Raw genomic sequence first — 27,376 nt, 5'->3', positions numbered from 1 at the left:
AGCGCCCTACAGCGCAAGTCGTAACGACTTGCGTTGTAAAAACAGCGATGTAATATACCGCGATCTAAATGATTGCGTTGTTACATCATAGATCCGCTTTTTATATGTAAGGGAAATTACCTTATTATCCATATAGTCTGTGAGGAGCCTGTCCTTTAGGGGTGAGGCCTCTTGGGGGTTAGTTCCCTGTGGGATAGCCACCCGAAGGGAGTGTCTTACTTGGTGGTATCTAAATGATTCTGTAGGTGCCATGTCATATTTTGACTGGAGTTCACAAATGGGATCACCTGCTCTCTTTTCCAAAGGTCTCCCACTGACGTGATCCCTATGCAACCCACTTGTTGAACCCTTTGCTTGTGTGCAATCCCCCTAGTCTCTCACTTACCCTGAGTGGCGTATTCTGAGTCAACTTATCATTCCTCCCCAATCTTTTGTTCTTTTTATGCCAGAGGGTGATTGTGGGGGCTGTGGGTCCTGTCAACTTTTTCCCTTTTGGTTTCGTTTAAAGAGCCCTCTGGTATTCTTCCTCTCCCAATAAGTGCCTGTCCATTGTATAAGCTGGGTCGTCCTGGGGTCTATGTACCCATTGTAACTACCGTCAACTGTGCTGCCCAATATTAACTTTCTAATCGTGGAAGTGCAATTCCTCTGTCGTACCACCCTCGTATTAGCTTCCGCATGGCTTTTCTGGGGGGCTTCCCATCCAATAATTTATCTCGAACCTCACTCTTTACCGCTTGGAAAATGATGGGTGGACTATAAATGGAGCATTCTGTAGAGCATATAAAAAATGCGGCAATGCCATCATCTTGTATAACACAGCTTGTCCTATTAGTGAAAGCTGGAGTTTCCTACATTGCTGAGCGTCGCTGCGGAGGTGTCAGTGTTGTTTGTATGTTTTGTGTGAAGAATTGATCTGGGCTGTCCTTCACGAATATTCCCAGGTATTTGAAACCCTCTGTTACCACCGCAGCCTCACATCTCCTTGGCAAGGCTGGGAGAGTTCTGCTTAACACATAGATAGTGGATTTAGACCAGTTAATCGAGTATCCTGATTGTTCTCCCAAGTTTAGGAGGATAAACATGACTCAGGCTATCGAGTGTTGGGGAGAAGCCAGATGTAACAGGATGTTATCTGCATAGAGCGATATATTATCTTCCCTTTTATGCCTACATTTTTTAATAGCTTTTCTGGGCTTTAAGTGGTGTCAAGGGTATTTACACTTTTATTCTTAGCCACTATAGTGTAGCTTTGCTGTGTAATTTGGTTTGTTATGCTGGATGTTGGACTGTTTAAATTAAATTGCATTTATATAGCGCTTACTGCCAGATGAGGCATTGAGGCCCTTTTGGCACGTAATATGCTACCTGGGAGCCCAAAGTTAGTAGTCAGCCCATTAGTTATTGGGTTAGTTTTGTATGCTCATTCCAGGCATTCAATGCAGTTTCTTTGTGGTACATTGTTGACTTAGATGTGATCATTAGAGGGCGGCTATGAGAAGCATTGGCTTGCTAGAATTAATACATATTATGTTTTCCAAAAAGAGCTTAAGACTGATAGGCTTGAGATTTAGAGTAACCTGTATACAGGAGAGGCAGGCAGAACGTAGAAGGAAGTAGGTGCATTAAAAAAAAAGGTATGGAATTTCTATTTTGCAACCATAATTATAAGGCATATAGCTGGTTGAGAATTTGTGCATGCTATTTGTGGATGTAAACCTGTTGAAAGAAACTGTTTCAAATTCCGCTCCCAAGGAATGTAGCTTACACAATCTTTCCAGAGGCAATTAAGAGGTGGCACAGATTATCCCCACAGTGAAAAGGGATGCACAGTGCTTGTTAAGACCACTTTACTTCAAGCAATGCAACAAATAAAGCATGTCCTGTTAACCGTATTTAAAATCTGAGAACACCCCAGAGAAACCCCTTTTATATATCTACTTCAGCTGTATATTCAATACCATAAAAGATCATTACAGTTTATGCAAATCATATGTACCATACATAAACTCTACATATAATATAAAACCTATGTTATGTAAACACCCACCAACTTAAAAATGTAGCAAGCAATTGATAGACACATTGCAACAATCATTAGTATATCCAGTGCATGTTTGTGACCCACACAATGCCTGGTTCAGAAGGTGCTGTCCTCAGCGTCCACTTGAAGAGCACCCCCATAGAACAGGACCATGTCCTCAAAACTACTCTCAGCGCAGCAGCTAGAGAGGTCACAGGAATCAGGAAATACGATCACGTCTCGCCAGCATTCAGAGAACTAAAATGGCTCCCAATCGAACTGCGTGCCAGATACAGAACTGCCTGCCTCACACATAAAGCCATGCACACAGGAAAACCTGAGTATTTGTCTGCCAAACTCAAGAGGGCTGGTCAGACAAGGAACCACAGGAGCTCCTGTACCCTACTACTCATCCCCATGAAAACACGCAAACAAAAAACTGCTGCACGGTCCTTCGCCGGAAACGCACCCAAAATCTAGAACGCCATCCCAGTTGGTATCAGGACTATCCTGTCCTTCACAAAATTAAAAAAACAACTTAAAGTCCTTTTCCTCAACCGCTCCCTCCTGAATGGATAGTCACCATCAAAACGCTATCCCCTGCTTGTCGTCTCTTCCTGACATTGTAGCTCTAAGACTTACCTCCTCCCTGCTGTTCGACCCCCAACTACCCCCCCCTTAATTGGTTCAACCCCAAGACAACGTGCACTCTGAGGTTATCTCAGGACTCACGTACTACCTCAATGCTGCTCAGCACACTTGTACTGCCGACCTTATATGTAGAATACTGCTTTTTGTATGAATCTTGCTCAAAAACAGTTGTGAAGTGCTCCGATACCCTCGGGTCAGGCTAGCACTATGTAAAACTCCTTAATAAATAAATAAATGTCCAGCAGAATGGATATGTCTGAGGTCACCTTACAGGATCCACCTTGTCTCGTAGTGGCACCCAGTTTCAACTTTTTTTGCAAACAGGAGCAAGATTTCCTCCAGAACTCTCATTATACTGTGTTCCATTCATATTTCATTCTATCCTGGCTGGTGTCTTCCTAACTCATGATAACCTACATCGGCAAATGTTGACAGCTGGGATAGTGCTCTTTTAGTGATATTTTGGGTATACACTAAATGTAATGGTTAGCATTTAGGCTAGAATGTTCCATTTTAGTTTCACCGGACCACAAAACTCTTTAATGCATGACTACATCCCCTGAGTGTTTTTTTGCATTTTTCAAATGGAACAAAGATGTTTTTTCTTGAGCATTAGCTTAGTTCTTGCCATGCTGCCATACAGGCCAGGTCTGTACAATGGCTGCGATGTTTGATTGCACAAACTCTTTGAAATCCTTGGTCAAATAAGCCTGTAGTTCTTAAAACTTTGTATTAGCCTCTGGATTTGTTATCCAGATTTGAAGGACAGTCTGATCTACGAGGGGTCCTGGTGGTGGCATGCACCTCCCCCAGTAAACATCGTGACCGTACACTAAGGACTATTCAGGGTTTTTGAGATGTTATTTTTTTATACTCTAACTTTGTGCCTTCTCGCAGCTTTGTCTCAAATTTCGTTTGAGTGCTATGTGCTCTGGGTTGAGTCTTAGAAGAACAACTGACTATTTAAACTGTTACTTTTTAGCTGAAGTTCTGACTAAATGCAGATGTTAAAAAAAATAATTTAATAGGCAGCCTGTGTTAAAAAAAAAAAATTTAATAGGCAGCCAGGAAATATGTGATATGGCACATGCTTGCATAGGTGCCTAGACATACTATCGGGGCTCTTTTCTAAAGTCTCAAGATACATATGCTATTGAACTCTAGTGATTGCCTTTTACCTACCCCCCCCCCCCCCCAGCCCCGAAACCAAATGAACTGGCATGGAAAATGCCTTTACGTTTAACACTGAATGGTTCTAATTCTCTTTTTAGGCCCAAATTCAACATTTAGTATGACCTTTTTAAGTTTTTTCGTTTGTGGAAAACATTTCCAATTTCGTACCTCCGCTTCTGTGACCCACACTTGTAAGAAGTAGGTATAAAGTTGATGGTTTCTTTGATTTTCTACCATTGGCTTGTTCATTAAGGCTTGAGATAATAAATGAAGTGTTGGAAAAGCTTTTACAAATGTTTGATATACTCTTCTAATTTTTGCCATGACGTTTGTTTCTTATGTTTTCAGATCAAATGTAACTGTGTGCAATATTTCATGAAATTTTGTTAATGTTTACTAAAACTATTGGTTTTCCCAAAAATGTTTTAACTACAATACTACTTTCTTTGTAGGAACATCTGTCTGCTAAAAGATGGGGCTATTCCAGGAGTTGTGAATCCAAGAATGGGTCCAGATGTTCCTTTGTTGAATGATTACAAACAGGAGTTTTTTTGGAAGCGCTTCCCACAGACTGTTTTTGGAGGTCCACGTTTTAAATTGGGATATTGTGCGCCCCCTTACGTATACGTCAACCAAGTAGTTCTTTTCCTCACACCATGGCTTTTTGGCGGAGCTGGGACAGTGTTTTACGAGTTCAGAACCCAGAAGGACTTTTACTGCACTGTACTTTCAGGAAGTCTAATGCTTGTTGCTGCCTTCGTCATCCAGATAATAAACAGATACGCTCAACAGAAAACAGTGACAGTAGAAAGACTACAAAATCAAAGTACCCTAATGGATGAAGATGAGTATGAGTTTGTAAGTTGTGTTGGCTCTGAGACCGTGAAATTCATAATTCCAGGCAAGAAGTTTATAGCCAACGCCATATTTCATTCTATTCTAGCAGGAGTGATGTGTGGGCTAGGAACCTGGTATCTGCTTCCAACTAGATTATACGCCCTTTATGAAAACATTGGAGGAGCTGTGATGATCTTTTTGTTTGGATGGGTAACTATATGCAATGGTGAATATTCACTAATCGTAAATACAGCAACAGAGACCGCTACTTTCCAGCCGCAGGATACATATGAGATTACTGCCCTCATGCGACCTCTCTATATATATTCATTTATTGCAGTGGATCTCGCATTCAGGTAAACTTTATGGTTGTATATTAATTTGCTTGTGCATTGTGGTTTCCAGATGTATACTGTAAACCAAGAATATATAATGAGCAGCAGGGGAGTCTAACTGTATTCCATCTTTTTTTGTAATATCTTATCTGTCAAAATACAAAACCTAAGTTCTACTACATGGACAATATAAAAACATATTACCATAGATTACACGTCATATTGTTTGGGTAAACTGAATCTCACGGTTAGAAACACGTTTGATCCTTTAACCAGTAAGCATGTGGGTTGTGTATGAAATATTTAGTGCAGACATTTTCTAATTGCAATTGTCTTATGCGCATTAACTTCCAAGAATAGATATAGGAGTTGTGGCAAGATGATAATTTTCAGGGCTGCTACCATGCCTAACCATAATGTGAATAGAGGTCTCTAGCTAATTAATTCTTTTGATCTTTGAGATTAGTTTGTAGTCATTGCATTTATATCGTTATTGTATTGTTGGTGTAACATGTTTTCATATTTACGTACTCTTTTTGTTTGCCTACTTAAGTGGTTATATTTTTTCAAAGTTTGCTCAGTCTGTCTTTTGAGACCCTGATCTAGTAGCTCTGATTTATCTAAGTTCACCTTGCACCCTGAGATATCTCCTTAGGAACTGTAGACACCTCAAAATCAATTCAGCAGGGCTCAGCAAGGAGAGTAGGATTATATTTGGAAATAGGTGGCTTTTATGTGTACAGTCTTCAAATACCTATCTCTTTCTATGAGTTGCCCACATTTTTTAATTGCGACACTTCACCAAGATAGCATAGAAGAGGGAGGGGTGACACTGGGATCCTCTGCTGCGTACTTCTGGGTGGGGAGAATAATCTTGATCTTTTTCTATTTGAAAGGCCCCTCGTCAAGGGTGAAGCATAGCTTTCCTATTTGTATTTCTGCTTGACTGATCCTATCTTTATTTTCCCCAACACACATTTAAGACAAATGAAAATGGTTAAACGCTTTCTCAGCATCAACTGATCGTATTGCTATGGGTGTCTTTGTTTCCCCTGATTTCTTCATTAAGTTTACGACCCCTATATATGTACTCAAAGGTGTTGATGAAACAGGTTTGCTGGGCGAATAAAGTATTGTTAAAGAGTTTCCAATCTCAATTATTTTGTATAGATTTTACCCCCTTCGCTACTGAGGCTCGACCCCAGCCCTCTGCCCCAACCGCTGTGCTGAGCACGATTTTTGTAAAAGATTTTTTACTAACTTTTTTTTTATTAGGTTTTTGCAAAAGTAAACATTGAAAAAATGAGAAGGAAAAAAACTTCAGATGCCATTGGATTTTCTATAGGCACATTTAGGTGTCGTACATCACGTTGGATAACTTGCAGTATGCAATGACCAAGATAACACTTTGATACAAATATAGGAGATCACGTGTTTAAGGCTTTTATGTTGATTTAACAATGCTTATGAGGACGTCAGGGCAGGAGCGCACATCTCTGCGAAGTGGAGGGGCTCCAGATGTCACTGGGGTTGGATTTTACAGGCATCAACGCCCAATAGTCTTCCAGTCTTTCTTGGCAAAATGCTGCATCCCGCAGTCAATCATCATGTCTGCAGTGCATCGCCACCCTTCTCTGGGCAAGAAGCAGTAGCATCGCCACTAAGCAACGTAAGCGGACTGGAATGTCTTTGACATATTCCAGTAGGGTTACGAACAGAGCGCTCTGAGTAAGGAGTCTCTATTATCAAGTCCATGAAGTTAAAGACATCAGTCCTGTATTCAGTCAGTCTAGTACATCCCCACTCAAGGTGCAACAATCAACTCCCTCAGCGCCACAGTAAATTGCTGCCTAGACAAGGCCCATATTCCATACACTAACGAGCATGGATTGGGTACAGTGCAAGAATTTTATATGTATTAGTTGCAGCCTACGGTTTGGCAACAACATTCTAGTTTGGGAGCAGAGTTAAAAAAAAATAATTATAATTACCATAGTTACGTTTTTGTGTGGTTACTAACTACTTGCATTTTGTGGTGGGAACTGATGTGAAAAACATGGGTGAATCTAGAAAGCAGGTCTTTCATTTAGATCACTAAATGGTTTTCCCAAACAAACTATTTGTTGAAATAATAAAGTAATGAAGATAAGCTGGAAAAAATAGAAATGTTGACCATGTTTTCATATGTAAGTTTTGCCCCATGGTCAATTTACAAAATTAATATACCGTTCTATCCGTCAGACCCTCCTGGTTGTAGTGAAATATGCAGTTTGTTGGTTATCAAAGTCAAAAACACTCATCGGACAGCACCAACAACTGAGCTGCAGTTTATAATTTTTGATTGTGTACAGACCATGCAGCAATGGAAATATATAATGACTTAATGATGATGTAGGAAACCTGTGCATCACTGAAATGTGCCCATGATAGGGAGTTTAGGAACAGTAATAATCTGTACAGCTCTGATTTTGGGGTTACCCATACTGTGAAGTGATTCGGAGGCCATTTTACAAAATGTGTGTTTATTGCGCAGTGACTATTTGCAAACCAAGAATGGAGAGAAACCCAATTGATAGTTCTAGCATTCTGCATTACCACCCTCCTTCTGTTTAAATTGTTTTAAAAATTAAATTGTGCACCAGTTGGGTGGTGGGGCTATCACCCGTTATTTTATGGTAATATTATGCAATGAGTGCTCGTTCACATGGTTTCTTGACACTAAGTTGTAACCTGTGGCAGGTATAACTTTGGATAGCAATGTAGGATAGAAATGCTTGTTCAATTAACTTTTTTTGAAAGATCGTGAGATCTAATCAATGGGGGATGTGATCGGTGAGTGGATTCCAAGCCATGGCAGCCTTCACCTGAAAGCTGCGTTCTCCTGCTTTGTTCTTCTGGAATGAAGGGACAGTTAAGTAGTTTGAATTAGCCGATCTTGAGTTTAGGGAGGCTGTGTACCGTTTAAACTTCTTAGTCAAAAGGTGAGGAGCAGAGTTGTGTATGCTCTTAAATATGAGGCAGCGAGTTTTGAACTGAATAAACTGATTTATAGGGAGCTAAAGGTTTTGTAATGGGATGCCATAAGTACTTCTTGGGAGTTTAAATATCAGTCTTGCTGATTCATTCTGAATTGCTTGAAGCCTGCGCAGGTCCTTCTTGGGTAACCCTAAGTAGATCGCATTAATGTAACCCAGCCTTGAAATCACAGCTGCCATTATAATCCTATTACTCCCTTCTAATAGAAGAATTGTTAATATGTTCCTGATTACTCTCACAACGAATATGCATTTAGATACCAACACTCCTATTTGTGGTTTCCAGGTGACTGTAGAATCAATAAGGCTCATTGCTGTTGCTTTAGATTGAGGTACTGCTTCATTTCCAAGGGCCAATATGATTGATTCCAAAAATAGACATTCCTATGAAGGACAGCAATTTCTTTTTTATTTTTTTATTTAATTTCAATTGGACATGGCTCATCTAATTAGCAATGAAGTGCATAGTATCTGGAAATTCTAGATGGGATGTAGAAGTTCCAGCCCGCCAAAGTTGTGGATTAGAATATATATTGAAAGGACGTGGGAATAGGGATGATCACTGAGGAACTCCACAATCTCAGCCGATTGACTTTGCAGCTTGCTAGCTGAACTGCGTAGGATTATTTTGAGACAGGATTTGTTTGTTCTAGGAATTCAGGCTCTTTCACAAGGTGGATGAAAATGTTATGATCGGTTGTGTCAAAAGCAATGGTCCGATCACCCAATACCAGGGATGAAAATATTCACAGGTCTTCATCCTATCTTATGTCAACAACTGCAGACAAAACGACTTTCACCCCATGCACAGCACAGAGAGAACCTGCTTGTAGAGGGTTGGCAGTTTGAGACTGGTATGTGTTTGCAAGTTTTCCTGAACCACAATTTGTAAACAAAGAAATAAATAAGTGCTAACTAGGGCCCTCACTAAGAGGCCACTGCAGCTTACACCGCCATTGCCAGCGCTGCCAATGACAGTACGTACACAACTACTAACCATCACACTGCTACAAGTGTGACAATTCAGACTGTTCGAAGGCCCCGAAGCTATAAGACTGGTTTGGGCTGCATGTATTAGTTGTTTTTAATGTATATTGAATTACTAAACCACTGTTATTCTGCTCATCTCTAAATTAGATAAACTGTGTCACCATGCAGCAGCTGTCATAAGTGCCGGTATTGACAATGATACGCCTGTACAGAGCACCGGAAACCACCAGCTCAAATTAGGCACTGGTTTGGCTCCATTTGCAAATTAATTTTAACACATGACACAATAGGCCTCAAAACGCCACATGGAGCCATTTAATTTTCACCATGAAAGGTGACCCATTTTGACGATGTGTATATCTGTGATATTTAGTCCTAGGCTCAGCTGCCACCCTCGCAGTCTACCAAATCAAGAGATTTCTGAAACCTGACACCCAGGGGAGTCAAGTATGGTGTGACTTGCATGGATCCCACACCTTTTTCTTGGCCAAAATTCCTTGCAAACTCAAGTTATTATCACTAATTTTCTCACATTACTCTGGTGGAAAGTTCCAGAATCTGATCTGCAGAGATCCCCAAAATTCCTACCACCCACACTTCTCCTAATAAAAACAGTACCACACTTACGAGGCTGTGAGTGTATCTTTTCCATTGCGGTGTCCATAAATATTCTATTTTTATAAATTGGTGTCAGATTTCCTTGGTATCTTGTCAATTTCTTCTTCTATTGTTTTGGTGGTAAATCCAGTACTTGTATAGCGCACAAATCACCCCCCAAGGGGTATTTCGGCGCTGGGGGCCGTTGGGAAGATTAAGCGAGCGATTGCCCAGAGTCGCATGGTGCTGGGCAGTACCCTGCCGCCGGAGCCGGGGATCGAACCGTGATCCCCAGCGTCCAGCATCAGTCGCCCTGGCCATGGCGCCACACCTCTACCCTGCTGGTGGTGCTTAAATGCTTTGCACTTGTCCTTTGTGTAAGCCTTGCTGTTGAGTCACAGCTACCCAGGGTTGAGCTGGAGGTTTGACAAACGAAATTCTACTGGTTCTAAAGGGGTTGGTATATGTATTACACGGTGAGGTTGCACAACCACACAATAAACCAGGGGCGGCTTCTGCAAAAATAAACAGGTAGGGCAGCGCAGGGGGCGGGGGGTGGGCAAATAATAATAATAATTAAAAAAAACACTAATCACACTGCTGTTCCCGCTGCCAGCAGCCTTGGTGAAGAAGTATGAGAAAGCCCATGGGTCACTCCCACTCAATCCAGACGCTGCTCTTAGCAGGAGAGCAGCGCAAGGATTCGTCTGAGCGGCCTGGTTAGGTGCCCAGTAAGTGACTGTGTACAATGCATCTCCGTTTGAGGAAATCAAAGTGCGCATGATGGTTTGGCTGGCCTAAGACGGCCGGACAAACCATCATAGGCACTTCCAGTGCCCAACAACTCCTCCTCCCCCTGCTGGCTTTCACTCAGGATGCCTGGCCCTCCCCACCACTTGACCTGTAGTATCAGCTGTCAAAGAAAAATAAAACCATAATAAAATTCTTTATTATTGTTTTATTTTTCTTCTGCAGTGAGTGGGGTGACGCTCCTCCACCCTTGCAGAGGAGCCACCGCTGCAATACACCCCATTTCTGTTTTTACAAGCACACTCTATATGTAATTTAGCCATTACCTCATTTACCCACCTGCAACATTGGAGTGCTTAGAGGCATCTGGGGTCCTATATAGGAAGACTACCTCCCCTGCTGTGACTTCCTACTGAATATACCAGAGTTTCTTTGTATTGTAGCAGTATGACTATTTCTCCGAGTCTTCATGCCTGGCGTAACCCGGTTTCTGCCAATTCTCCAAAGAATAAAACAGCTGAGTAAATGTTAAGGGAGTCTTTATGATCTGGATAACCAGGAACGAGCCAAGAGAAATTATTTTCCTGATACATTCCTATGTGTGAGTGCGAGGGAATGCATGGACATAGGTAAACAGAGAAGAAGAGAGTGATTTGTTTGAAGTGTTTGCTAAGAGAGAAGGTCATGATTGAGGAAAAACAATTGGAACCCAGTACATGCATCTGAAAATGAGAACATTGTGTGTGTTCTAAGCAGGAGCAGAATAGGAAAACCAGCTTTGTGACGGAGAAAGTGTTATGATTAAGGAAGAAGGACATGATTATGGCAGACTATAAGGACTACAAGAGACTGACACAAGTATTTCAATGTTCTTTATGGTGTAACAAGAGCAACACCGCATTATTAGACATGGCTAGAGAATGTGTGACAGCTACGGTTTTCTGTTTTGAGTAGCTAGGTACAATACTTCTCATGGGCTGCAAAGATCCTAGGGAAAGTAGTAACAGTATGACAGATTTAGACCTGTCAGTCCTTGACAAATGGCAATCTTGATTCTGTTTGCTGTACAGTACAGAAATGCCCCCCCCCCCCCTCACCATTAGGTGACATACTCAGTATATACCTGAAAAGGGCTCCTTCACCATACATATGTTCTTAGACCGATCATTGGCTTTATCATAGTACACTACAATCCGCAGCTCATGACCTCCGAATAATTGCCAAGACTTGTGTCTAACACTGATGCCAGTTATTGCTCACAAACTGAGAACATAGGTCTAGACTTTGTTGTTGCGGTTCTGGACCCAAAGCAATTTCTTGTGAATTCTTACAAGGGTCACCTTGACACTTGTCTCTTCATCCGTTGCATCTGACCACTGATGGACATTCTAAGATGTCACCTCAGCTACCATTCTTACAGTGATGACAAGCAGTCCATTTAAATTGCTTATGGAAGGCCTGAAGGCCTTATGATGTGGATAGGACAGAACATTTCCAAGTTTTACGCTTTCATTACCAAAATGGTGATCCTGGGGCACAAAACATCTCCTCAAAGTAGTTCCTACACTCTGTCCCACCCATATTTTCTATAGATTGAGTGCTATGAAATGCCTGCCTAAGCTTTAAAGTCCATGTAGCAGTAGTAGTAACCAAGCCAGCCCAGGAACAGTTCAAACGTCCTCAGACAGATCCAGTTTTTTTTCTTCCCAAAGAAACCCATGGTTATAGATCTCTTAACTAACTCCTGTCTTGATGGTAGCAATACCTTTTATGCAGGCATATCTGGATAGCATCTCCCATTGTCCGAATAATGCTCGATTAATCTTTGGTCTCATGAAAAGGTAAACAGTAGCTATACATCTTGGAACACTCTCCTAACAAAGGTAGATCACAATTTCAAAAGTGATTGTTATGTGGTGTGTAGTGTTATGTGGTGTGTTGTGTGTGTGTTCTCTTTTTTCTGTGTTGTTTTCCCTGTTTCTGTGTTATGTTATGTTTACTTATAAAGCGCTTGGATGCTGTGAACAGTGCCCGGCGGCATGAACATCTTCTAAACAAGACTATGCACAACACCTGTTCACACCAACCTGCTAAACATTCTTAAAATAGAAGGCAAGGTTAAAAAATAATGTCGTTCATTGCTGCGGGTAACGATGCATTTGTGAGTAGCCATCTCTTTTCCGCCTTCTATCCTATGACTTTTCTTCTTATGGCGCTTCCTGGCCTCTTCCACTCTCCTATCCCGTCTTGTAAATGATTCCTCACTGCGAGCTCTGTGCTGCTGCACCAGCGATGCATATATGAATGCTTGCTCCGCTCTCCAGGCTATATATAATTCTGTGGATCTTGCGGTTTAGTCAGTGTCTAGATCCAGTTCAGTCTGTACTGCGCGCGTTACAAACCAAATTAAAGATAAAGGCAGTATGTTGGCAATCATGCAGTGGGTTTTATCTGGAAATAGATGGGGAAACCCACCCAACCCGTTTAAACTTATTTGATGTTGATAGCAATGTCTGTCTCCTATGTTTTCATTTTGCCTCCACTTCCTTTCTGCAACCTTTGGTTAAAGCAGCTTATATTGCACTATGGTGTAATGACACGGAACCCTGTAATGAGCTGTATTTACCGTACTAATGAATGCCTTTCTGGCTATTATTCCTATGCTATATATAAGGTGTACTGTTTCTATGTGCTCTGTTTAGTGGAGAGAGTAACTCCCCCACTATGGTCATGCTCGAGGACTTAGGACACCAAAACCAGTGACTGAATCACCTCCTACGAGCTAGCATGGCAACAGTAAACAAACAAAGTAAGTTCTAAGAGACGTGGTAGCAGAAAATATGTGTGCTTAGGAACAAACAACACCAAGAAGGCACCACAGAAAGAAAGAGGTAAACACGTGTTTGAAAATGACCTAGTAAACTGACGCTAATGTATTCAGTACAGAAGAAAACGTATCTATGACGATGTGCATGGTAGAAAACACTGTAAGTGATAGTGTACACAAATAGGTGTGCATGAGTAGGACTTTATTGTTAAAACATTTTGTGATATTTTAAATGTGGGCTTCGTCAAACGTGTGAGGTAAAGTAGGGGTAACGTGAAAAATAAGACCACAAAACCTTTTTTTCTCCTCTTAATAAAAAACTTCAAAATACAAAATCATACAGTGTACATCCTTATGAATGGGAAAAAAAGCATACAGCATTCATGTAGACTAAAATCATCATAGAGGCGATGTATTCTCCAGACAATGAGTCTACGCTTTGAGAAGGCAATAAATACTTCACCATCCATGTATTCAAACACGGGCCTGACAGCGAGCAAGAAATGCCACTCTAGGTAGTCAAAGGGGTGGGGGGCGGTATGTTCAGTGCTGTGGTAAAAATACTCCGAAGTAGGCACGGAAGCCACCTCAATCAGTAACTGGTAGAGAGCACTACGTGACGCCAGAGAAGTCAGCAGCTGTTTTGGAGAAGGTCACAGCCCACTGGTGGTCAGCAGGTATAACAAGTAGTGTCCGTTGCTCGTGGTGTGCACAGGGAAGCAGGTAGTAGAGCGAGGGTCCAGGGTACAACAATAAGGTGGCTTGCTAGCCAGTCTCAATATCATCACCGCCCTGTATATGCAGCAAATTTCAAGTTCTCTGAACCCCCTGGGGGGTATTATAAGGCACTGGGATTAGTTACCAGTGTGGATCGATGGTGTTGCTTTGGTACCAGGCAGCTCCAGCAGGTCCCAACCGTGGCCTTAGGCACCGCCTGATCACACAACAGCTGCGGTGTGCACACTCACTCTTGTTGGACCCCAGCCGACCAAATCCCAGGGAGTGCTCCTCCAGCAGATTCGGCTAACAAGAAAGCAGGGACCGTCACTCCACTCGCAGATCAAGGTACCTGGGCATGACGTGTGTGGCTCTAGCGGCCCCAAGCGGGTTGGGTTGGTCATGGGACCACTTGCCACCCTGGAGTGCCCACAGCGTGGATAGACGTGTGTTAAATCAATCATCCGGGGCAGTGATCCAGGTGAATGTAGGTTCCTGATGACTCACCACACTCTCCTACACTCCATAGGATAAATAACAAGCCACAGCCCGGTGACATACAGCACTGCGGCCAGTGTCTGCCTGCGGAGCCCTGTCAGGCATCCCTTGCGTCTGCCGTCCCCAGGGCGATTCTCGCCATGATCTGGCTCGCCAATACCGCCAATTTTGGATTTCCCTCGGTCCACAGGCGGCTGCCGTCTTCAGCTAGCACACCTAGCCAGTGCTGTGGTCCTGGTTGCAGAATTACACTGCTTGGGAAGGATTTTGGAGCAAGCACAAGGAGCCTCTCAAGAGGGAGGCCAACTTGGAGCCAGGCACTCTTGCACCCCCTCACCTTTCCCCCACCCCCACATAGTTAGCACAAACTTAATACCTATAATACCAAAGTCTCACTCCTAAAATACATAAACATAGTCTAAAAAAAATTCGATCTGTACCTTGTTCCATTATCAAGCACTTTAACCCGCTTACAGTGGTACTGGAGTTAAAATATTATTTTAATCTGGTCCTAAAATATGTGTGAAGTGATTTTTGATTCGATTGAAGGATTACATTCAGATCAAAACCTTTTCATGGCGTTTATGTAGGTAGAATTGGATAAGCTTTAAGTTGTGTGTGTGTGTGGTATTTTTTAAAATTATTTTTTTGCAGTCTGATTGTCGCACCAATGCAGAAGTCCAACTTATTTTACTAAGTGAACTTTCTCTGTTAAGGTTCATTATTGGAATACTTACATTTTAGAATCCTAAGGGAAGAGTTATATATTTAAACTATGTGGCAGAGAGACCTATTTACATAACACATAACGTAATAAGGTCTTCAACCCACCCTCTGGGTTAGTAAGTGATGTATAAATGCAATTACAGTACTACTGAGAACTTCAGAGTTATCCAAGAAAAAGTACTTCTGTGAATGTAATGACCAGTCACGTGGGAGTCAGGAGATTGTCCCACAGCTCTCATGTTTTCAAGTTTCATTAGTAAATAGCTCGTCAAGGCCAGTTTTTTTCTTTGCACACAAAGGTTTGTTTAGATTTGCTGTTGTTGATCCCATTAAAACTTAGCACTACAAGTCCGTACATGGAAAATGGTGCGCTACAGAGGTAAGGACCTGGGAAACTTGAGGTTCTAGGAATGGGGAAAAAATAAAACCTAATTTAACGTTTTAAGATGACCCTGGAAAACAGTCCTCCTGCATAGATGATCAACATACTGGGCATGAGGAAGACTTATTAATGAAAAGAAATGGGACTTTTTGAGCAGAATTTCTGAATGGTTTATTTAGCTCCCCCTTTTTATCTCTTTCACCACTGTTTTTGTTTATGGTCTCCATTCTTCATAGTTGTTCGTGCTTAAAGTAAAATGTCTTCACCCTTTTGTGAACCAGCCTACATATGATTTTGAAGGGTCTAATAAGGTTGAACAAAATTCCTTAGGTTAGTAACTGCAGTGTGCACAAACCACGTCTTTACTAATAACATTTGACTTTTGAAACGCTACTTTCTTTAAACTGGCCTACAACTATTGTTTTCCTTCTAGCTTCTGTGTTGAATCAGCATCTCTAACGTTGGCCAACCAAGTTCTGCACATCATCTTTCTGTTCATGCCGTTCTTGTGGGCAATGGGAATTCTTCCCCCACCAGATGCACTTCTGTTATGGGGAATGGAGCAGACCTTGCAATTTGGCCTGGGAGGTTCTCCAATGTCCACTAACTTGAGGTAAATATCATCCTGGTACATAAAATGAGATAAGTCTTCAGTGTAGATTAATCATGACCCTCATTAATTTGTTTTCTTTTCTGCAGGTTAATTGTCATGTTTGTTGTGTCTGCTGCAGTAGCGGTAGCATCGTATTTCATTCCTCTCACACTTGGCCTTGTCCTTTTTGTGACTGGGTTCGGATTTCTTCTGAGTCTTAACCTCGCGGACATCGGGAATGACCTCTGGCACTTGGCATTCAGTAAGACTATAGCCAGCGGTTTCTGTTGGCACTTTGGCTGGAAAGAATTCCTTTTTTACTTAATTGTGTTAAGTCTCACACTTGTAGAAGCTGGCTTACTGCATCACTATTGCTTTTCTACGTTCTCTGCAACTAGTCCCCAGGTCATAGTTAGCTATATTCTGATGATACTACTCATAGTTATGTGGCTACTTAAGGAAATTCAAGGAGTTTACATCTGTGGAATCTTCCGAAACCCGTTCTACCCAAAGGATGCCAGGACTATACATTTGTTTGCGGAGAAACAAAGTCATCTTAGAAAAGCTGGACTGGCCAGAAGGGTTTTGCTCACGTTGGGTAAGAAACTTGACTTCATAGCAATCTTACAGTATGACTGTTTACTGATGATAACTGTTAAAGATAACTGCATCTTTTCCCTTGTATAAATATACTTGTCAATCAGAATTCCATAGAGATGCTGTATTTTAAGTTCTGGCTACTCTCAGGTGGTTTTTACCCATTTCTACAGGGGCAGACCGCATGTGTGCTCCATGGGTGAAGAGTATTAAGGGCCTCCCTAGAAATACCATCCTGTAGGTAGTGATTCTCTGGGAAGTGCAGGGCCTGAAAATAAAGAGGTGTGTAGAAATTTTACAAAGTAATGTCCAACATCAGCAGTGGAAGGAAAAGTGGGCCCGATGATGGCCACTTTTGTCTTGAAATACACTGGAGATCATAGGAAGTGTGGTGGACTTGCTAATATAAGTTCACGGTACCTGTCCAGTTTACCCTCAAATCCATGATCTTGCTCGGACATCATGCCCTATGGTGCCATTATTGAACTCTGCTTTGTAGGGGATTGAATGCAAAGGGCTGTGTGCCTTCTGATAAATACGTCTTGTACAATTTTGATAAAAAGGTACTAAAACTTCCCTTTGAAAATGCTCCCTAAGCAGGCTTATTTGATCTTGACTCAAAATGAGCAAGTGCATCATAACATTCGTGGCCTCAACCAGGCCCATTCTTTTATTAACAATATTTTTGTGCCTAGGGTTTTATCAAGACCAAGTACAGATTATTTACTCACATACTGTCCGTTATTCTAACTGGCATGTAGGGTAACAACAAAGGACCTCCACTTCTCCCTGTCTGATTTGGGCAAGTTTTTGTACAGTGCATCGGCTGGGGCTCTCGGTCTTCAATTCTGTTTTCACAGTTCGCCTCCAGGAGGTCTTTGGTCTGCCTTTCTTTTGTCTTTTTGGGTCCAGTGGAGAGCTGTTCTTTTGATGGTGTCTTGTTCTCTTTTGGTGGTGTCTTGTTCTCTTTTGGTGGTGTCTTGTTCTCTTTTGGTGGTGTCTTGTTCCCTTTTTGGTGGTGTCTTGTTCTCTTTTGGTGGTGTCTTGTTCTCTTCTGATGGTGTGTCCTATCGGGCTCCATCATTTTCTCACAATGATGGTGTCCATGTTCTCCTGCTTGCATCTGGGTCCAGATGCAGATAGTGGACCTTTATGGTTCTCTCAACGTCAAGGCTCCCAGAGTTCACACAGGAATTGAAGGCTTTGAGTTTTGTCAGGGACATAAAATTAGTCCTTTGGTCCCTATATATAAACTTAGTTGTCTCTGGAAGCCAGTTATTTTAAGCACTAGGTGTGTTGTCCTTCTTTCATTTTAAAGATGGAGGGGATAGTTAGTGCATTTTAGTAAAAACTCAAAAAATACAGTTGAAATAGTCTGTCATATGTTTTTTTTCAGCGATGAGAAAGGTGGTGTCTTGGTCCTGTCTCTGTTCACAGGATGGGAGAAAACTGGTCACCTCTGAGATTTCTAACTTTGCTCATAAGGGGGCCATCCTGAGAACTAGCTTTCAGTCATAAGGTTTAGCCAAGCTGTTTGTTTCTGGTACAGAAATAGGGCAAAGGCTGGTCAACAAGAGTTTTAATGCTAAATTGTTCACCACCACTTCACTATGTAGGGGATTCACCTGCTGCTCAGTATTTCTTTTGGAGGAAGCTTTGCTGTCCAAGCTGGATCTCAAAGACATCCATCTTATGTCTGTACTGTGGTGTTTCACCAGGTTTCTACAGTCATTCATGTTAGGGCTCTGTGGACTGGTGAGGGTTTGGATGAACCTTTGTGTATGTGACATGATTGTCATGTTGCAGCAAATAGACACTGAATTCTAAAGTGCTCTTGATAATGAACCTTCAGCGGCATCCAGTGTTTATGATGAACACTCAAAAAATAGGTCTGAAACCTATAAATGAAAAGGGTATTTTGGAGCTCAAAGTTGATACAGAGGGATACACTCTGCTTTCCAGCTCAGAAAATCTTAAGCATCCAATTAACTTTCCAGAGGAATACTATTTCCCTGATAAACCTTGCCTAGACAGTCAGTCTCCTGGTAATGTCCTTTTAAAGCTGTCATCAACGCTTCGACACATACAGAAACAATAGTGAATGATTCTTTACTTCAGAATGTGTTGCTGCTATTCGGAGGCCAGTCTTCCTTAGGAGGCAAGGAGAGCGCTTTAGTGGTGACGGCTGGAAAGCACGATAGCCTGGAATAGCAGACCCACATTTGGGAGAGCTACACATCTGTTTATATAGCTAAGCACCAGGAGGTACAGCTTGATGTGAGAAAAGTGTAGATATTGTATCTTATCAGTTGTCTAAAACTGCATGCTGGGATATTTGTGATCAAGAGTGTGGCAAGGTTCTGAGTTCATGGGTGATCTATGTGTCAGCAGTGCAATACATTTTGGTGCGAATGGTGTCTAAGGTCCTAGTAAGCCTGGCCAAGATTTCTGGCATTTTTCCTGAATCACAGAATTTAGGGCCGATCTCAGTATCTACTGATTTTAGCATGTCGTTCACAGTCTGGAGCTCCAGGTACCTTTGCGATTGGAGCGACTGGACTCTGGATGAGGAAGTCTTCCTGTTCTTTGCGGAAGAGGAAAACTTGTGGGATAGCGGAAACCCTGTGTTCTGGAACTTTTCACATCTGGGCCTCAATGTCGAACTACCAGAATTTCTTTTGATTTGGACTCCTGATCCACAAGTATGAATGACTAACTCTTTTTCCCGAGGTGTAGTCCTGTTTGAGGCATTCCTTTTCTCTGTTTCTGATGGTTCTCAGGCTGACTCTCAGGTCAGGAGGCAGAAAGTCTCCATATATTTTCCATGCCACCCTTGACAGGGCAAGGATGGTTTCCAGTCCTGTCAAATTTATTGTAGCCTTCACTGTTCCTTCCTCCTTATACCCCCTGCACACTAATGAATCCAATAAGAAGGCCTCACCCAAGAGGGCATGGCCAAGATGGTGGCTGCAACGGACGCTTTCTAAATGAGCACAGTGCCAAGCCCAACAGCTAACCGGCATCATCGGCCTGTCAACGGGCTTATTCTGGATTACCCAAACACTGACGAACACACATAGAGCCAGCTCTGGCCGTTGGCTGTGGGGATCCACTTCAGAACACATTAACACAAACTGCCTGGTAGGCCTAAAGCATTACTGAGTCTGCAAAACTGGGCAGGAGGGCCGGGCGTTGTGGATGGAGGAACGGCCCTGCAGTGGGGATTGTCCTGCTCCTGAGTGCTGCATCTCCTTGCATGCCTTAGCTGTCTGACATTAGAAGATGCTCCTGAAGGGTGAAGTGGGTGAGCGGAGGAACGTGGAAAGTCCGTGCCGAAAGACAAGCCGAGGTCGGTGAAAGGTTGAGCCGGACCTGGCAGACTTTTTGCGTGTTGCCCTAGACTGAGGTTTTGCCGCCGGCACATGGCCGGATTGAGAGCCGGAGTAGTTGTAGCCAAGGGATGGCCTGGCCACAGGACCAATCCAGCCTTTCCTGTCCCTGTTGGAAGTTCATCCCTTGATGGGCAAATGAGTGGCGGCACAGCTCTGGTGACCACGGATGGCTCCCAAGACTACCTGGTGAGGTTAGGCGGCAGCGTGGCTGTGACACCCCTCTTTCCCCCCCCCCCTTTAACTGGCAATTGCCTGCCTTGCCCCGCCCATGACCAAGAGGTACTGTGTTGTGCTGACGGGCGCCCTGTGAGACTCTCTGCGACTCACAGCTCTGCATTGAATCTATGTCCTATGGGACTGTTCTATCATTAGCCTGAGATATTGATGAGACTACAAAGGACAGCGTAGTGCATAACCCGCCCCTGGTGCCGGAGTGGGGCCTATTGGCACCACTTTGAAAGATTTGCATGTGATTCCCTAAGTGCTCGCTCTGTTGTAATCCCTTATTCACTACAGAGCTGATGGGTAAAGCAAGGCCTAAACAGATGGGAGCCCCACCCAAAGCCAGTGATCACTCCTGTGGAACCGTAGCCGAAGATGACGACACCATCCCAGCTGTGGCCCCATACGGCTCCAGCTGAATAAGATCCGGGCATAGCTTAAACGAAGGCCACCCTTCAAAAAGACATATGCATGGTGTCAGTGGGCCTTGCCCTATTACGAACGGAGCACCACAAGTTGGCAGACTGAGTCAAGGGGGTGGAGACCTCCATTATGAAATGCCGATCCGAATGCACAACACTTAAGAGTCAGATGTCTAACCGGAGGGACAGGGTGCTGCTCCTCGAACGACGTGCAGAACATGCTGAAGGCTGCAAAAGACTTAGCAATATCAGTGTAGTAGGCCTCCCAGAGGAGTTGAAAAAGGCGATATGGTGGACCACCTGGAGAGCTGGCTATGAACAGAAGCGGCCTTGGGCCTGCTTACATGGCCGGACTGGCCGTAGTGGGCACCATCAGGATTCAAGCAAGCCGGGCCGACGAGGCTGAAATGCCAGAAACCGGTCCCCGGAAGCTTGTATCCTTTCTGGTGAAGAATTGGCTTGGTAGTTTGGTCTGCCCTGTTCCCATGATGCACTGGGCCAGGGACAGACTAATTTGCATATAGCCAGGTTCTGAGCTGGGATGGGGCAGTGAGCTAAATAACGGTGATGGATCAAGCCCTGATCTTTGGACTGGGTAAGAGTGGTCTGCTTAATTCAGACACTCTGTTCATCACCACCCCCTTTTCTGAATCGTTTTTGGCCACTATAGGTGTGGCAGGGTATACTCAGACATGAGTCCCTTGCTCACTGCTCCATCAGGATTCAAGCAAGCCGGGCCGACGAGGCTGAAATGCCAGAAACCGGTCCCCGGAAGCTTGTATCCTTTCTGGTGAAGAATTGGCTTGGTAGTTTGGTCTGCCCTGTTCCCATGATGCACTGGGCCAGGGACAGACTAATTTGCATATAGCCAGGTTCTGAGCTGGGATGGGGCAGTGAGCTAAATAACGGTGATGGATCAAGCCCTGATCTTTGGACTGGGTAAGAGTGGTCTGCTTAATTCAGACACTCTGTTCATCACCACCCCCTTTTCTGAATCGTTTTTGGCCACTATAGGTGTGGCAGGGTATACTCAGACATGAGTCCCTTGCTCACTGCTCCATCAGGATTCAAGCAAGCCGGGCCGACGAGGCTGAAATGCCAGAAACCGGTCCCCGGAAGCTTGTATCCTTTCTGGTGAAGAATTGGCTTGGTAGTTTGGTCTGCCCTGTTCCCATGATGCACTAGGCCAGGGACAGACTAATTTGCATATAGCCAGGTTCTGAGCTGGGATGGGGCAGTGAGCTAAATAATGGTGATGGATCAAGCCCTGATCTTTGGACTGGGTAAGAGTGGTCTGCTTAATTCAGACACTCTGTTCATCACCACCCCCTTTTCTGAATCGTTTTTGGCCACTATAGGTGTGGCAGGATATACTCGGACATGAGTCCCTTGCTCACTGCTCCATCAGGATTCAAGCAAGCCGGGCCGACGAGGCTGAAATGCCAGAAACCGGTCCCCGGAAGCTTGTATCCTTTCTGGTGAAGTATTGGCTTGGTAGTTTGGTCTGCCCTGTTCCCATGATGCACTGGGCCAGGGACAGACTAATTTGCATATAGCCAGGTTCTGAGCTGGGATGGGGCAGTGAGCTAAATAACGGTGATGGATCAAGCCCTGATCTTTGGACTGGGTAAGAGTGGTCTGCTTAATTCAGACACTCAGTTCATCACCACCCCCTTTTCTGAATCGTAGTGGGCACCGGGCATTTCCCGTTTTCTGACCGTGGAGGCCGGTTTATCACTGAGTGCTGGTTTTGCCGCTGTGCTGTAATATCTGTCTCTATAACAAAACAAAAGCAGGAGTGGTGCCCACAAGGGCCGGTCGAGCAGAAATCTGCTAGGGCTGGTTGCTGTTCCTAGTCTGACCCTGCCTACTTACCCCCTTTTTCACACTGGTGCTGGCCCATCGGGCATCCCTCCCAGACTGGTGGTGGTCAGGTTGCTGCACTCCTGATATAGAGATGTTATATTGCCGAAGGTGCGCTTGGAGGGCCCCTACACGGTGGTCAGAGGCAGGTTCTCCATATTCCCCGACTTTACAGAAGCAGTGCAGGCCAGAAGGGCCCCCTTTTTGGAAGTCAAGAGAGCTGTCCGTGAAAATGTTATTTCCATCCAAACTCTGGATTATTCTCGATGTCTGTACACACTTCTGTGAAGATCCGGAGTCCGCTTGAGCCTGGCTGGAGGCCTATGAGGTGGGGACAACCCTCCCCGCAACATGCTCAAGACAGTCTGTACCCAGGTGGAGGGTATGGAAGTGCCCACGTAGGGCTGTAGGTGGTGGCCCTAGAAGGGGCTCATCCCCCTCGCAGACCAAACTGGAACAAGCAGCAGCCCTGCAGGCAGTAGCATACCTTGTGCAGGAGCACAAGAAAGCCTCTTGCATTGCACCATGTGTGAATCGGAATGACGTCTGTAGAGATATTCGCACTGGTCATAATGTGAAGGGCCGGTAATGCATGGATCTGGCTCGCTCGTCTTGGCCCGCACCTCACAGAGAGGCCCTTTTATACTGTCTGGGGGGTTGGATGGCCACCCGTTGCTGTGCTGCCCTTGAGTTGGGGACTGCTTATGCCTTTCTTCCCCCCTTTATTATTCTTTTTTGTTTGTACTGAGACTGCACAACATGATACAGGAGTGCTGGGGGGGCCAGGGGACCCAGGGGACCCTGAGGGACAGCGGACCGTTTGGCTCTCTGCGTCTTCTTTTGGCTGAACGCCGACAGGCTCTGAAATTTATGTCATGGAACATTAGAGGGATGAGATCGGCCTCAAAGAGGCATAGTGTCCATAGGTACCTCCGACCGAGGGGAGTGCAGGTGGCCACATGAGAGGGTGTCAGAGGTAGCACATGTTAATGCTATTCAACATCTGGCACAGAGAGAAACATTTTGGATACGCTACTTGAGAACACTTATCCCTTGTGGTCTGAATGACAAAATAGAAATTATATGTTTTTTGTGATGACAGCACTGGAGGTATTGTGAACTCATGGATATGTTTGAGAAATCCAACTTTTTCATAAAATCTTTTGCCAAGCTCAACATAAACAAAAACGAAATACACTAGATATTGACCCTAAAATAAACATCAGGCACATAGCACACCAGCATTTGTTTTACATAAACAACTGTATTTGTTTACGATATTTTATACATCGTGACGTTTTTGTCATAATGGGTTTTTCTACATTATGAGTCTTTTAACACATCCTTTTTCTATTTTTACCATGGATGTTTTTTTCCGTTTTCGGCTCACTGACCAATTTTCGCAATACGGAGGGGTCACGGTTGGTGAGAATTATCAGCACACGATCTTGGGAACAGTCCACTATTTTAAAAAATTTTCTATGTTCAATTGAAAATAGTCTTTTTTCAAAGATTTTGGGAATAGGACATTAGCTAGTAGTCCGATTTGCAACTGATTTGAGTAACTTGGGAGTCCCTTGGGACTCGGATGGGAGTGCACATTACGGGAATACGGTATTATCTAGAAGTCTGTTTTCGCTATACAGCGAGTAGCATTGACGTCACTTGCAAACGTGGGATTTACAATAGAGTGCAAGTATCTCGGTAGTCACTTGGGATACGGATGAGCGTGCGAAACGCCGCATGAACTGATCCTTATGCAGGTACGGTGATTTTAAGAGTAGGCAGTAGTTTAGATATTGCTTTATACTTTATATGTTAAACACGTATTTAGTTAAAAAAAAGCACTACTTTCAGTTCGTAAGGGTTCTTCAACGAACGCTTGACTAAGGATACGGAGAGAGATAATATTTCAACCACACGTAGGTTATCTTTGATTTACTTTTTTTATAGGCAATAACAGCTTCTACAAGTTCCTTTACATGATGTTATATTTGACATAACCTCAATATATTTACAGATGTAGTATTGCGGTTGTTAAACGTACTACTTCATTTCATGCAGAGGTGAGCATTACTTTGCATCTCTACGTTTTGGAGTTTTAAGGCACCACATTAGGTGTTGGTTGATTTGGGCACATTTTCGGATTTGTTTTGGACACGTCCTCATTTTTTTCACTTGTTTTCTCCACATATTGATATTTAGCGAAAGGCTAGCACACACTCCTACTATGGCATGGTATTCTTGGCATTGGGATGGTGGATGTTTTTAGAAGACCAGCATGGAGAGGAGCGTGACTTCTCATACTTGTCCCATATTCATAACCTAAAAAACCCGGATAGATCGATTTGTATGTTCTCAAAGACTTACCCAACATATCGTATACTCTGAATATATATGGCGGACATTGTCTGATCACAGGCCTGTTCTCCTTGAATTTCTGCCAATAGGGGAGTGCCCACCTGTCCCCACATGGCAGCTCAGTTCAGCCTCTTTTGAAGGTACATGCTACGGTGATTCAGTAGGGGGGGTGATCTCAGATTATTTCACTCAGAATCGGGGCTCTGCATCCTTGAGTATAATTGAGTGGGAGGCTTTTAAAGTTGTGGTACGAGGTCATTGTATTAGGCAGATGCTTGGTACCCAGAGGAAGTTGTGTAGGGAACTTCAAACACTAGATGATAAACTGCATACTTTGAATAAAGCTCTTGGTACCAAGCCAGAGATACAAGATGAGATCCAGGAGACAAGAGAACAGTATAATATCAATCTGGCGAGGGTGCGCAGGACCCTGGTACGTGACCTGATATGGGACGGTGGCAGTCATAGGGTATCCCTAGCTGTCCTTTGGTGCCCCCCAGAGGAGGGAGGTTTGGGTGTTCAAGACTTCAAACTCTATATTTGGCTCCAGTGGATCACACTGTGGCTTGACTGGGCTAATCAGAGCGAATTGGGGGTGCCTGGGCTCTCAGCACACATGGATACTTTATTGGCTAAACTGCTTTGTCCTTTGTGGCTATTCAGCGCCCAGAGGTGCTATGATTTTTAAATGCTGGCACAGACGCGTTTTAAGGACTGCAGGAACACCATTGTATCCACTGGTGCTGCCCCTGATGGGGGCCCCTTCATGGAGAACCCCTCTCTTACTTTACTGTTGAGCAATTGTTGGCTTGGACGGATGCTGGGCTGGTCACGGTTGGAGACAGCTATCAGCAGGGCACCCTATTACCATTGGCCGCCTGGCCAGTTCCTTATGTATGAAGCATTGACGCCAGTGTTTCGGGACCTGTGGGCTGGGGAACTGGAGGAACCCACGATCCATGCTGTCCTGCAGTTACTGGTCTCCATGGGTGCGACTGTACACCTCGTGACCTTTTTTTTCCAGTCTCTCTCGACAGTGGTTCTAAGCCCCTTAAATACTTTACAGGACAGATTGGAAAGGATTTTACAACTTGAACTATCAGACCTAAAATGGCGGAGAATAGTTGCCTACCTGAAAAGAATCTCCAGGAATGCGAGGTTCAAGTATCTACAATTTAATTATGTACACATGACCTATATGATGCTGCACAAAATCCAGGTGGTTTATGGAGGCGAACCTCGTCCCTGCCTCAGATGTGGACATTTAATGCTGATTTTGCCCACTTGGTGTGGTACCGCCCCTGACTGCGACCCTATGGGGAGGCACTACTTGCTGCCATGGAAGCCACACCTGGACGTTCTCCCCCTCGTTCTCTGGAGGCATGTGTTCTAAGGCTTTTCCTGAGGCCGAACACAAGAAAAGTTTGGAAAAGGTTTATAGATCTAACCCTGGTGTTAGGTAGAAGACGAATAGCTATGACCTGGAAACTGCAGTAGGACCCAGGGTCCAGACCTGCAGGACGGATATCATCCAGTGGACAAGGGCTAAGGAGAGGGCGCTGGTTAGAGTAGAGGCCAGAGTAGTACGGGTCCACCCTGTAGCAGATTTATGGACTGAGGTGCTGGTAACATGGGAGCACCCAGAGAATGGTCCCACAAGCACTGCGGGCCAGCGACATGAAGCTGACTGAGTCCTTTCTTTGTGCAGGGGCACCCTGTTTGCCTGTATTTTTTTTTTCACTATATTTTCCCACTCCCGGTTATATAATATGCAATCCAGTTCTCTTTGAATGCTGTATTATTTTACTTGTTGCAGTGTTTACATAACACCCTTCGTAAAAGCAAGGGGATATTACGGGAGAACAGAACTGGTGTAAACTGATAGTAACACTCTGATATGATCAAACCAGTTGTCGTGTATTTCTATAGGTTCTGAATCAGTCCCCCTATTCCTGACCCTATTCTGGTTAAACTAACTATCAAGTTAACTAACAGTCAGCCCATGAGGCAAGAAAACCCCCATGATGCAGATACCGTTATCTGACGCAGTCACACTACGGCACAGGAACGTGTTATCTGATTAGGTCATAACGCTTGAGATCTAATTAGACAAGCGACATTCCTCCAGCCCCTGATAAGGCATACGACGTTCTCATAACAAATCAAACCTATGACAACCTGGATAATCCGTGCGGCCATTGTTTTGATTTCACAGAGAACTTTAGTAAAGAATGTGCTAACGAGCAAGTCGTATGACATCTTTATTGACGTATCTATGTCCATCCTTACGTCAATCTCGGCACCTTTAAGGTATAAATATTGCCGACCTTGCCCTATGCAAACACACGCGTGGTGACAAGACGGAGCAGCCATACTTGCCGAAGCC

The 27,376-nt window shown here is 43.9% G+C and overlaps 1 protein-coding gene across 3 annotated transcripts in view; it reads left to right on the top strand.

The window, feature by feature from the left end:
- The window catches only part of PCNX4 (pecanex 4), a 355,649-nt gene that overhangs the window by 24,296 nt on the left and 303,977 nt on the right, over positions 1-27,376 (top strand). For all 3 annotated transcript variants that reach the window (XM_078660350.1, XM_078660351.1, XM_078660352.1), the window contains exons 2-4: positions 4,300-5,040; positions 15,975-16,154; positions 16,241-16,731. In XM_078660350.1, the coding sequence (XP_078516476.1) occupies positions 4,352-5,040; positions 15,975-16,154; positions 16,241-16,731 (1,360 nt within the window). In that variant the 5' untranslated portion in view covers positions 4,300-4,351. The remainder of the gene's footprint in view (positions 1-4,299; positions 5,041-15,974; positions 16,155-16,240; positions 16,732-27,376) is intronic.

The sequence above is a fragment of the Lissotriton helveticus genome, chromosome 9 (genome assembly GCF_964261635.1).
Source record: "Lissotriton helveticus chromosome 9, aLisHel1.1, whole genome shotgun sequence".
NCBI classification, from domain to species: Eukaryota; Metazoa; Chordata; class Amphibia; order Caudata; family Salamandridae; genus Lissotriton; species Lissotriton helveticus.
Note: the sequence above shows the minus strand (reverse complement) of the source record. Positions and strands in the feature narration are given on the sequence as shown.